The following is a 13,881-nucleotide window of genomic DNA, read 5'->3' as shown; positions in this document are numbered from 1 at the left end:
ACATTCAGACTGGGAGTAGGTTGATGTCACCTTTAGAAGCATGGTTGGTTACTCAGGTGAGACCACTGTTAATTGGTTTGCATTCAGAATTTTGTTCATTGGAGCAAGTCCACTTCAGATTGGCAGAGTTTCAGAAGGGACGGGTTGATGTTGGTTAGCTTGCAGAAGCATGATCAAGACCATGTAGGCAGGTAATTGCTAATTGATTAAATGCGATTGAAACTTGTGTTGGTGGCTACTTGTTACCATGGCTACAGAACAAGCAGTTTTCTCCTTCAATCCTCCTTCTTCCATTTCATTTTCAGTTTATTAATCTTTGTACCCCCAGGACTTAGGGCAGGATTTTGTATATAGGCATTCGCAAAGACTGTGGAATAAATGATCTGAAATTGAATGAAGTTATTTTGGGGATGTCTTAGAATTTCTATTATGCATCCCCTTGTTTTCATTACATAGCCTATTTTAGTTCTCTGACACCTCCTATCTGGATTGTGTTCCAGCCTCTTACTTGCCTCTAGTGTTTTTCTCCTTCATTCCATTCTGCGATTAATGGTTTTACTTTACAAGAATTTTAATGGTGTCACAGTCTTGATCAAAAGTAGTTAGTTACTCTCCAACCTATTGAACTAAGGCCAAATTGACTACTTTGCTGTTGATGATCCCTTAGTGTTCCACATACAAGCTTCTCATTTTTTCCTGTTAATCACTATTCTCAACTCTGTGGCTAAGACACCCAAAGGCGCTCTTCCCAGAATATGTCTAGAGTTTCAAAAACATATTGTGAAGAAGTATATAGTATCTGCCATACAATGAACACTTGAAAAACAATTATCAAATGAAAGGTAGATTTTAGAATTTCAAAGCTAAGTTAGTAAGAATTTTTTTTTTTTAGAAAGGCAGTACTTATACAAAAGGTATTCTTTAGTTCTTTCCTAAAAAATATTTGCAAAAAATTATCTTCGCCATCTGTTGGCTAATAATTAAATTATAATAGGGAACAGAGAATATGTATTATATATATCAATAACTTTATACCTTTAAGTCTTATGCATTTAAGTGTCCAGTAAGTATCTTTTGAAAACAAGTAAGCAAAACAGTGAAGCAGAAGGTAATATAAGAGCGTGCTTGTGTGTCATTTTTTTCGACCCTTGTTACTCAAAGTATGGTCTTCAAGTCAGCAGCTTCAGTGTCACCTGGGAGCTTGCTGGAAATGCAGAGCCTCATGCTCCACCCAGACCTACTGAATCCGATTCTGATTTTAAAAAGATCCCCAGGTGATTCATATGCACATTAAAAATTAAGAAGGACTGTATTATACCATGGATAGAAGCAGACCAAGGAACATTAGCTAACTTTTTGCTTCTCTGTAACTCTTCTTAAAAATGCTTTAAAATTAATTGTTCTGATTAATCATGTTCCTGTGACTTGCGAAGGAATGGAGTTAAGTGACCTGTTCAACCTCCTTTTATGCTTGTGAACTTGAAATTTGACTCTTGTCTTTTTAACTTATAAACAGAACACCTGACCAAAATATACATATTTAATGTAAAACAGATCTTTTAATGCTAGCTGAGCTAGGATAAATTTATGGCAAGAAAAATGCCTGGCACATTGCTGCTAAGTTGTCTTGGCCTTCTGCCAGGATTTATGTTTAACACTTCTGGGTTTAATGGTACTCTTCACATAAAGGATTGTTTTTGCATTTGGTTCCCTGGAATGAGCACAGTGGGTAAATTGTGATGCCAAGTAGCAAAAGAAGCTTTTGAAGGAGCTGCCACTTATTATATGTGTTATTACAAATTATTATTGACTTTAAATGCTGGATTTCTTTCATTCCCTAGATGTGGCAAAGGACATAATGTCAGATCAACTTTATGTGAAGGACTTTTAAATTTATCTCTAACGTCTAAGAAGGAAAGCGACATCTGACTTTAACAGATGCACCATAATGTAAAGAAATATTTTTAATGTAGTTAAGGAATATTACAAATCATTATTCTTATGGTATATAGTTGTTTTATTTTATTTTGATTGTAGAAATACACAGTTCGTTTCAACACAGAGACATTATTTTGCTCTTTACATGCTTAATCACCAGCAAAAATTTGATTAGGAAGTGCAAGCTTTCTTTACTGGAAGCCAGGGCATTAAGCTCTTTGGTGTAATTGTTTAATTACCAGTGCACCATTTTAATTGACATGCTATTATAACTTTCCATGGAAAGGAAGATGCAATCTTTTATTTTTGTTTCTTATCTAATGAAAACCACTCTCTTAGATGGGCTAGTTTGGCAATTTGACTTAGGAAAAAGTATTGCCGAATGAAGTTTTTATGTGAACAAGGAAAAGAAATTAACTTTAGTGCTCATCTCATTGGTCTGCCAAATTGGAAGGACATTTTAGGCCTGATTATCATGTTCTAATTAGTCTCTGGAGGACATTCATGGACAGTCGAGTGCTCATTAATCTGTCTTCTTCCTGTAACATTGATTTGTTCATTCCCCTTTTAGACACTCACATATAGAAACCAAAAATTGATGTGTGGTGTTAATGTGCTTACAGATGTTGCCACCACTTATCCAGATAAGAAGTCCATCTTAATGTACGTCACATCACTCTTCCAAGTTTTGCCTCAACAAGTGAGCATTGAAGCCATCCAGGAGGTGGAGATGTTGCCAAGGCCATCAAAAGTTACTAGAGAAGAACATTTTCAGTTACATCATCAAATGCACTATTCTCAACAGGTAAAAGATCGAAAGAATAGCTAATATCAATGATGTTTTCTGTTTTATATGGATTTTTAGATATCATACACACATATCTATATTGTCTATGGATGGATACACATATATGTATATATAAAGCATAGTATATATATATATGTATATACACACACACGTACAAAAATATATGTATATATAGGTTTGTGTGTGTCTGTGTGTCTATTTGGAGAGAGAGAGAGAGGGAGAGGACTCTGTAAACCTAAATTTCATCTGATACAATGGACAATAATGTTGTTTTCAAGGCACATTTTTAAAATACTCTGCTATTGATATGCACCATGTTATAGGAATATGGGACACAGAATACATTGCATTTCCATTGTGTAAAGTGAAATAAAATAAAAGATAGACTCATATACACATTAAACTTTCCATCAACTAGAGCAAAAAGCGAAGAACTAGACCAAGAGCAGAGGCAAGTACTCTGTTTAATAATGTTTTCTTATTTTTAGTGGCAGCTTGCTGTTGTAGTAACAAATTTTGCATACTCAAGGTAATATTTTTGATAAGATAAAATTAGTTTAAAATAGTTTAAATAAAAATTAAATAGAGAATACATATGATAAAGACTTTTATGATATTGTACAGAGTCCACTGGGATTCTTCTGTTACATTGCTAGTTCTTCTTCCCAACGGTGTATATTTAGGGTGGTTTTTTTCTTAACTCTCTTTGACACAAACAATGATGAAAAAGCCTTTAGCAAAATTTCTGCTGAAGGCATGGAAAGCTCTCAGGCCTAATTTTCTCACTCTACTGAGCTAATTCTATATTTAGCTTATGAAAGCTTCAGTCCTTTCCAAGATATTGACATGATGAATTCTGGTTTTGTTTACTTTGAGTTCAGAGAAGATTGCTTTGGGTTGCTTGTTTTTGCCAGTTTGAAGAGCAGCATCCCATATTAGTGCTGGAGGTGTGTCAGGATGGAATCTTTATGGTTAAATCCCATCCTCCTCTCTTCCCTGACTACCTGTTCTCCAACATGACATTGAGCATCACAATTCTTGGAGTGTACCAGTTTCTAATATCACTTATATATATTTAGGATTAAATTTTTCATCTCACTGTTACCATTTAACATTTGTTTTTTCTAGTGTGTTGGAAAGCAGTCCTTCCAGGGTTACTTACCATGTCTCCTCCTCCTCTCTGTCCCCCTCCCCCGAACCCTTCTGCAGATCACAGTCAGTCTAGCACAGGGCTATGAACGAACTCCTTCCTCTCCTAAGCCTCGGTTCAAGAGCTATGCCTATACACAGGCTGCTTATGTCACCACCTCTGACCCCACACGGAGCCCATTTCCTTCACAGGTCTGTCAACATTTACTCTCTGTTCTCCAAACCAAAGAACTTCTTCACCCAAGATAACCTAACATGGTTTTTGTTTGTTTGAATTTGCAGTGCCTTTTTTTTCTCCGCCATCAGGAGCCGTTTAATTGTTCTCAGTTGTATTAGATACTGCACATGATGCTGTTTTGTTATTGAGACCTCTCTAGGTTTAACGTATGTTGATTCTTCATGAATGGGGATTCTTACAATAGTGATTTGTACTTTCATTATATAATTACCTGTAAGATTAGTTTTTATAAAGGCTACCAACCCAAACACAAAGCTCATTAAAGAGAGGTCATTTAAAAGAATGGGAAAATGGATGAAATTTACTAGTCACATTACTTGGGGAGATTTTCTAGATATCTGATACCTAAAGGAAATATATACTCTATATATTGCCCTTATTATATTTTCACTGTATAAGTATGCATTTATATTCTATTTAAGAAAAATATAACTGTAAGCTTCTTCATATGGTAGATTTTAATTTTGCTAACTTAAACTTGATAGCAGGCTCTGTAGTATTTATACAAGAAAGTCACACTCAAACCAGGTCAGATTCTATGCACCGTTCAGTATTTTCCACATAATGAATCTTCTCAGTAGCATTTTCCATCATTATTGCAGTGTTGTAGAAAACCTAAAAATACAAGAAATTATAGCCTTGTATATGTTAGAGCATGGGAATGACATGTGCTGGAATTGCTGGATTTGCTAAAATTTCCTTTTAAAAGAAAATCTCATTTATTTTGTTTAGAAGAGCAATTTGAAGAGTTCTTGCGGAAGTGACTTTTCTCAATGCTACACAATGAATGGGAATTTAGAAGTTATCGTCTTGATCCCATTGGAGAAAAGTACACATTTTTGGAGACTCATCGATTTTTTTTTAAGATAGTGGTTGTATTTAATTCGTGATTTATCTGGCACAGTTAATTGATGCGTGAAAAATTTTAACACTGAAAGCTTCCCCCAGGGGAACGTATTTCAGGGCATAGTTATGCCCTTTATCCTTGGCTAGTTTTCTTGCAAAGTTGAACAAAGGAGATGAGTGAGAATGATTATGATTATGTGACTCAGCCTCATCTTCAATTAAATTCCCATCCATATTTTCACAAAGTTGTATAGTCTTGAACAAAAAACCTAATCAGTTTCTTCATTATCAGTAAATAAAAAGAATTCTGCCACACATTACTGACTGCTATGTGTATACATTATATGAACTAATAAAATCCTTATAATGACTCTTAGAGGTGGGAGGTACTATTTTTTATCTCCATTTTAAGTTTAAGCGTACCCACCCTTTCGTTGCTCCTCCTCCTTCTCCCTCCCACCCTCCTGACTCTCCCTTACTCTTTAGGCTTTTTTTTTTTTTTTTTTTTTTTTTAAATCACCATCCTCCAATTGAAACTTCCAAGACTTAATAGGTGTTGTACCTCCTAAAATAAAGAAGTCTTAGCCAAGACAAAGAGAGGAGTATTTTTCCTCCTTATTTTCACTTTATTGAGCTGCCTTTTCCAGAAGGTTTTCTCCAGTGCCTATTCTGGCAGCACGTTTTTACCTCATTACCATCTCATTAAGGCATTGTTCAGGTATGATTCCTTAATGAAGTAATTATAAATGGACTTAATTTTGCTAGACTGTATTTGTTCACTCTCCCTTTGTCTAAATATTACAAAATATGTAATATATCATAAAATATTGAGCAGTTCACATATCTGTTTTAACTTAACATAAGCCATTGAAATAAACCTATTGTTACCCTTTAGAAAAGAAGAAACATGAATCACAGTTGGTGAGGAATGATATATCCTGCCTGTTTCTAAAGGAAGCACATCAGAAGATGGTGTTACACATAGTTAGGTTTGATAAATTTGTGTCTTAACTATTTACTGAGAAAATTTTTTCTAAAGAGTTTCTCAGAGGGGCTGAGCCTGTACTGCCCCCTACAGGTTATATCTGATCCACTTCTAATGATCGGCCAGATTGGGTTCCATTGGAAGGTTTCATTCAAGTGTTTACTTGGTGGTCTATAAGTAAGGGTGCAGTTTTCCATAACAGAAGAGAGAGCCATGTGGGTGACTGTTCCCTATGGGAAACATAAAATGCCTAAATTATTGTAAAAGTTCCCAGTATCTTAGAAACATTAAGTATCCCCATCTGTCCCAACTTAGAAAATCTGATTTATAGTCATTGCAGTTTGTGAACGTGTTGAGGTGAAGTGATCTGACCTATCTCAGGATCTCTGCCTATAAATCAGTTTTTCTCATAATTTACCAAGAAGCAATACTCTCTGGTGTGAACCCTAACTTTTCCTTCATTGTATCACTTAACTACCACCCATTCTTCAATGGAGGACGTCCTTTTTATAGTTACACTGAATTCCTATTTTTATGACTTGGATCATGCCTCTCATTCTACTCCTAATCTAATATCAAACATCCCCAGTATCTTTTTCACTTTCCATTTCTCTCTTTCTCCTGGCACCTCATCCTAGCCAAAATTCCTGTAGGCACACCTCCTCTGTCCAAACATACCACTCCGTTTTATTTTGTTAATGTACTATTATGTGATATTTTCTTTCACTGACCATTTTTTGTAGTCTATGCTTTATACATTTGTTTATTCAGCAAATAATTATACTTGGTCGCCAAATCCAATGTCTTTCATCACCTCTCAGGCTTTGTACCGTCACTGAAGTACTTCTCCTATAGCCTCTAGACTTACTAGCTCCTTCTCCACCTCTAACTGTCTTGTGTCTCTTTCATTATCTGGCTCTTCCTCCTCTTCCAACTCCCTTAGCATAGGAGTCTCATGTGAGATCCTTTGACCTTCTTTTTTGTATACGCTCTCTGTTGTCTATATGATTTAATCTCTTGACTTGAAGGTGTATGCCCATGATCATTGTATTTATGTTTTCACCACTTCCAATCTCTCTTGAGTTACAGCCTCATTTTCAACTCTTTCATATGTATCTATACCTTGATGTCCACTGATTTCTCAAACCTCCTACATCCTGAAGTGAACCTTGTTTCATTGCTCACAAACCTGTTTGTTGTCCTTTTTGTTATGTAAATGGGGATGTTATTCAACAGTTTTTGAGATTTAAATACGTGACATACTCTTTTGCCTCTGTAGTGATCTGCTATTCAGTAATGAAATATATATTGTCAATTCTTTCTTCACAGCATTTCTCCATTAAGTTATGTTCCCTCAGTATTCATAAATACCCTCTGATTCAGACTCTCACTACATGTCTTCTAGATTACAGAAATAGCTTTGCAATCAATATCACTCTTTTTAGCTTAATCCCCTCTAAATCATATTAGATTTTCTTATTAACAGCTTTAATAACATAATTCACAAAACTTTCTTCACTTCCTTTGGCCTTTATAATAATTCCACTCTCCCAAATTTCATCAGTAAGCTCCATGATCTATTAACAATTTATATTTTCATGCTTATTTCACACTAATCTATTTTATGTTTTCTTTATTCCAACCAAATTAAGTCACTTTCTCTCCTGCACAAGTGCCAAGCAATTTCTTTTCTTAGCTTTTATGGTTCTCTCAGCCTAGAATGACTTATATCTCCTTTTCAAATTGGCCAATTTAATCGAAATTTCAAGGCCTAACCAATAAGTGGCAGAGCCTGAATTTAAGTTCAGATTTATCTGACTCCAAGCCCATGTTAATTATACTAACTACCACTGAATTTTCTCTACTATGATTCTCACACATGGAGTGATATTAATTTATGTAATCATTTTACACTTATTTATTAATCACCTACTATGTGCCAGGTATTATTATAGGATCAAAAGACACATTAGTAAACAAATACACAAAATAATTCCTGCCTTAATTGAGGACATGTGTTCATGGGAGAGTCATAGTATGAACAAGTATAAATAAGTAAAATAACATTTCAAATAATATGAAAATAGCATGCATTAAGTAAAGTAAAATTTAGTAGTAAGTACAATAGTAAATGCTAAAAAGAAAAAAAATAAAAGAGGAAGGTGGAATATGTAGTACATGGTGGAGAAAAGTTAAAATATCAGTTTGGGTGGTCAGAGAAGGATTCATTAACAAAGTAAATATTGAGTAAAGACTGGAAAGAGGTATGGGTACCTTTGGAAGAGGTATGGGTACCTTTGGGAAGATAAACCCATGAGGAAGAAACACAGATAGTACAAAAGCCCTGAGTTGTGGGGATATTTATTTGGACTATTCAAGGAAAGGTACAAGTTAGGGGCACAGTGCTAGGAGATGGTATCTGAGCTGTAGTAGTGGACCAGATGACATAGGGTTTTGTAAGTAATGGTGAAGACTTAGGTTTTTATTACCAATGAGGTAGAAAGCTATTGAAGGAATGACATAAACTCACATTATTTCCACATGGCTGCTTTGTGGAGAATAGACCAAAGGAATAAGGATGGAAACAAGGAGACTAGTTAGAATGTTATTGCAGTAATCCAGGCAGGATATGGCAGAGGCTTGGATTTGGATTATTTTTCTTCCCCCCCCCCCATTTTTTTTTTTATTGTGGTCAAATACGCATAATGTAAATGTCAACGTTTTAACAATTTGTAAGTGTACAGTTCAGTGGTATTCAGTACATTCATAAAATTGTCTAACCATTACCAATATCTGTCTCCATAATTCTTTTCATCTTGCAAAATGGAAACTCTGTATCCATTAAAAAAATAACTCCCCATGACTCCCTCCTTCCAGCTCCTGGTGAACCACCATTCTACTCTCTGTTTCTTTGAGTTTGGCTTTTTTTTTTTTTTTTAAAGATTCAACATATAATGAGATAATGAGATCATGCAATATTTGTCTTTCTGTATCTAGCTTATATCGCTTAGCATGAAGTCCTCCAGGTTCATCCATGTTGTCTCAAATGCCAGAATTTCCTTCTTTTTTAAGGCTGAATAGTATTTTATTGTATGTATATATGTGTTTGTGTGTATACACACACACACATACACACACCACATTTTCTTTATTCATTCATCTGTTGGCCAACATTTAGGTTTGTTTTCATATTTTGGCTATTGTGAATAATGCTACAATGAACATGGGAGTGCAGATGTGTCTTTGGGATACTGTTTTCAGTTTCCTTTGGATGTGTACTGAGAAGTGGAATTGCTGGATCATATGGTAGTTCTATTTTTTAATTTTTGAGAAATGTCCATATTGTTTTTCATAATGGTTCTATCAGTGAGAATGATGCATAGTAATTGAATTCTGGATATGTTTTGGATAACTTACAGGGTTTGCCAATTCAATATGGAACACGTGTTAGCTGTATGTTTTGAGAATATTTAACTGTGTCATAAGAAAACAAAGATGATAGATGATACTTCCAAGAGGCATTAAACTTAGAGTGTAAATAAAGTATTCAATGATAGCTTATGAAATATAAGTGAAACCTATGTGTTAAATTTAGCTGATGAGCAAATAGCTTGTGAGACATAGGCAGAGGTCAAAATGTGTGTCAGCTTTAGATAGTAACTTGACCTATATTACACATGTTAAAAATAGATGGAATAAATAGTGAAATACACAAGAATATTGTTTATGGATGGAAAGAGATGAAAAGACCAAATTATAAGGTATGATGATATCATCTCTAGGCTGGCAGCTTCATCATTCCTAAATTGGCCACCGATTAATGATACTCAGTATGTCTTATGGCCTCCCAAGTGCTCTACATAAAAAATGCAAATAAATCCTATAACTGTTTAGCAGACTAACTGATGAGCTACAGCTATAGGTCAGCTATACTTGCCCCTGCGTCTTTCCAGTAGAGCAAGTGTATGTGGTCATCTTAGGTACATTCTGTCCTAAGAATGTGTCTTGCTCAAATCTCACCTCTGGTTCTGTCTACCACACCATCAACAGGGAAGGCTGATACAGCAAAACGTATGGATATTGTATAACCCAAGATTTAAATAGCATGGTGGTTCTTCTGTTTGACCTTATCCTAATTGCATTACACCTTCCATCTGTTTCACCTTGCCTCTCTCCATATGCTTTAAAATGATTTAATAAGTGTTGGGATTTGAACATATTAATTTCGTTGGTGAGCCTTTCTGTTTCATGCTCTCTGGGATGGCATACCTAGTAGCAGAATTGGAGGCCACCATTTCATCAAGATCATGCTCCATATGACATAGTGGGTGTGAGTTATGAAAGAATTCGAGAAACCAAGGATTACTGCAAGGTTTTTGTTTAAACAATAGGAAGAATGGAGTTGCCGCCAACCAAAATAGAATAGACTATAGGAGGAGCAGGTTTGGGAGTAAGGTTAGAAGCTCAGTTTTGAACATGTTAATCTCTTAAACTTCTTTTTTTTTAAAGTTGAAGTATAACTGACATATATTATATTAATTTCAGGTGTACAACATAATCCTATATTTGTATATGTTGTGAAATGATCACCATAGTAAGTCTAGTTAACCTCTATCACCATACGTAGTTACAGAATTTTTTTTCCTTGGGATGAGAACTTCTAAAATTTACCTTCTTAACAACTTTCAGATATGCAATACAGTATCATTAACCATAGTTGCTGTGCTGTAGATTACGTACATTGCGTCCCCATGACATATTTAGTTTTTATCTGGAAGTGGGTACCTTTTGACCCCCTTCACCCATTTTGCCCACCCCATACCCCCTGCCTCTGGCAACCACCAATTTGTTTTCTGTATCTATGATACCACTTATCAGTGAGATCATATGGTATTTCTCTTGTTGACTTATTTCATTTAGCAGAATGCCCACAGGGTCTCTCCTTGTTGTTGCAAATAGCAAGATTTCATTCTTTTTTATGGCTGAATAATATTCTATTGTGTGTGTATGTATGTATGTGAGTGTGTCTGTGTGTCACATTTTTCTCTATGCATTCATCCATTGATGTACACTTAGATTGTTTCCATTTCTTGGCTATTGTGAATAATGCTGCAGTGCACATGGTGATGCAAACCTCTTTTTTGAGGTAATATTTTGTTTTCTTTGGCTAAATACCTGGAAGAGGAATTGCTGCATTATATGGTAGTTCTATTTTTAAATTTTTGAGGAACCTCCATACTTTTTTCCATACTGACTGCACCAATTTCAATTCTCAATAATGGTGCACGAGGGTTCCCTTTTTTCCATAGCCTCACCAACACTTGTTATTTTTTGTCTTTTTGATAATAGCCATTCTAACAGGTGTGAGGTGATATCTCATTGTGCTTTTGATTTGCATTTCCTGATGAATAGTGATGTTGAGCATCTTTTCATGTGCCTGTTGCCTATGACTTCTTTGAAAAACTGTCTATTCAGATCCTATACCCATTTTTTAAATGGATTGTTCGGTTTTTTTGCTGTTGAGTTATATGAGTTGTTTATATATTTTGGATATTAATCCCTTATCAGATATATGACTTGCAAATAGGTTTGGCTGTTCTGGGTCTTTTGTGGTTCTATACAAATTTGAGGATTGTTTGTTCTATATCTGTGAAAATGAGATTGGAATTTTGATAGGGATTGGGTTTATTTCTAGGCTCACTATTCTGTTTCATTGATCTATGTGTCTGTTTTTTATGCCAATACCGTGCTATTTTGATTGCTATAGTTTTGTAATATAAATTGAAATCAGGGAGCTTGATGTCTCCAGTTTTGTTCTTTCTCAAGATTGCTTTGGCTATTTGGTGTCTTTTGTGGATTGTTTGTTCTATTTTCATGAAAAATGTGATTGGAATTTTGTTAGGGATTGGATTGAATCTCTTGATTGCTTTGGGTATATGGACATTTTAACAGAAATAAACCCTTATACATATGGTCAGTTAATTTACAACAAAGGAGCTGAGAATATACAAGGAGGAAAGGACAGTCTCTTCATTACGTGGTGCTGGGAAAACTAGACAGGAATGTGCAAAAGAATGAAACTAGGCTACTGTCTTACACTACACACAAATATCAACTCAAAATGGATAAAAAACTTGCATGTAACACGTGGAACCATAAAACTGCCAGAATAGAACATAGTCTGTAAGCTCCTTGACTTCGGTCTTGCCAGTGATGTTTTGGATCTGACACCACAGCCAAAGGCAACAAAAGCAAAAATAAAGAATTGAGACTACATCAAACTAAAAAGCTTCTGTACAGCAAAGGAAACCATCAATAAAATGAAAAGGCAGCCTACAGAATGGGAGAAAATATTTAGCTCTGGGCTTGTCATATACGGTCTTTATTATGTTGAGGTAAGTTCCTTCTGTACCCACTTTGTGGTGAGTTTTTATCAAGAGTGGATATTGAATTTTGTCAAATTCTTTTTCTGCATCTACTGAGAGGATCATATGATTTTTAAACTTTATTTTGTTAATGCAGTGTATCACATTGAACATACTAATCTTGAGATGCTTATGAGACTTGAATATACATAAAGCTGGGGTTCTAAGATCGGAGTTGAGGATAAGTAATTTGGAAGTCATCAACAGCATAGATAGTATTTAAATCCATTGACCTGGCTGAGATCGCCTAAGAAAAAAAGTCACCTGGATGAGATCACCTAAGACTTAGAGATGAGAAGGAATCAGCAAAAGAGATAAAAAGGATTGCTAGAAAGGAGAGATGAAAAGGGGGAGTGTGTGGTATTGTAGAAGCCAGGAGGAGAAAGTGTTTCAGGGAGAGAAGAGTGTTTAACAGCATTAAGTATTGCTGATTAGTTCAAGTAACATTAGTGTTGAAACTTAACCAGTGAAATGTCAGTGGGATAAGCCCCCTGGGAAATCTTGACATATAGCATTTATCACAGTGGATTTACTAATAGCACCTCTGTTCGCTCTCTAAACACCTCTATTCACTCTCTGTCCCATTTTGGCCAATAAGTTATATGATCACTCTAGCTGATATTTGCTTTGATAAGAGCAATTTCAGTGGAGTGTGTTTTTTGGAGGTGTTGCTGATTGGGGTGGGTTCAAGAAAGAATGAAAGTGAGGGGCTAACTGCATTGTGACACGTAATAAACCTACACTGAATCGTTTATGTTCATGTGGACAAAAGCCTATATCTCTTGGATGAAGCCATTCTTCTAACTGATTATGAATTGATATATTAGTTTTCTTGTGGCTGTAACAAATAACCACAAATTTAGTGGCTTAAAACAACACAACTGTATTATCATTTATTATGGTTTAGGAGTTCATCATGGTTCTCACTGGGCTATAAAAAGGTGTCAGCAGGACTGCTTTCCTTCTGGAGGCTCTAAGGGAGATTACATTTCCTTGTCTTTTCCAGCTTTTAAAGACTGTCCACATTCCCTGGCTCATGACCCCTGACATCTTCAAAGATAACAAGAGCAAGTTGAATCTTTCTTATCACATCCCTTTGACCTTCTCTTCTGCCTCTCTCTTCCACTTTTAAGGATTCCTGAATAGATAGGGCCTACCTGGATAACATAGGAAACTATCTTAAGCCTAGCTGATCAGCAAACTTAATTTCATCTGCAGCCTTAATTCTTCATTGCCATATAATGTAACATATTCATATGTTCCAGGGATTAGGACATGAACATTTTTGGGGGGGGTGTTTTTCTGGCTGCTACTGTCTAATACCTTGGGATGCAGATATTAGGAGGGCATCCATTACTTGTAAGCTAACAGTAAGACTGGTATCACATGGCTTTTCCAAGGTGCCCTGAAGTATCAGATTGTTCCCTTCCTCTTGTGTTAACTGCACATGAGCCTCATCCTTCTTCTAGAGACATTGGGAAACTACCCTTAT

General features: G+C 35.5%; 1 protein-coding gene across 1 annotated transcript in view; it reads left to right on the top strand.

The window, feature by feature from the left end:
* The window catches only part of DMD (dystrophin), a 2,035,184-nt gene that overhangs the window by 432,016 nt on the left and 1,589,287 nt on the right, over positions 1–13,881 (top strand). Inside the window, exons 8-9 of the mRNA XM_065901098.1 lie at positions 2,562–2,743; positions 3,956–4,087. Coding sequence (XP_065757170.1) covers positions 2,562–2,743; positions 3,956–4,087 — 314 coding nt within the window. The remainder of the gene's footprint in view (positions 1–2,561; positions 2,744–3,955; positions 4,088–13,881) is intronic.

This window comes from Phocoena phocoena, chromosome X (assembly GCF_963924675.1).
Source record: "Phocoena phocoena chromosome X, mPhoPho1.1, whole genome shotgun sequence".
NCBI lineage: Eukaryota > Metazoa > Chordata > Mammalia > Artiodactyla > Phocoenidae > Phocoena > Phocoena phocoena.
Note: the sequence above shows the minus strand (reverse complement) of the source record. Positions and strands in the feature narration are given on the sequence as shown.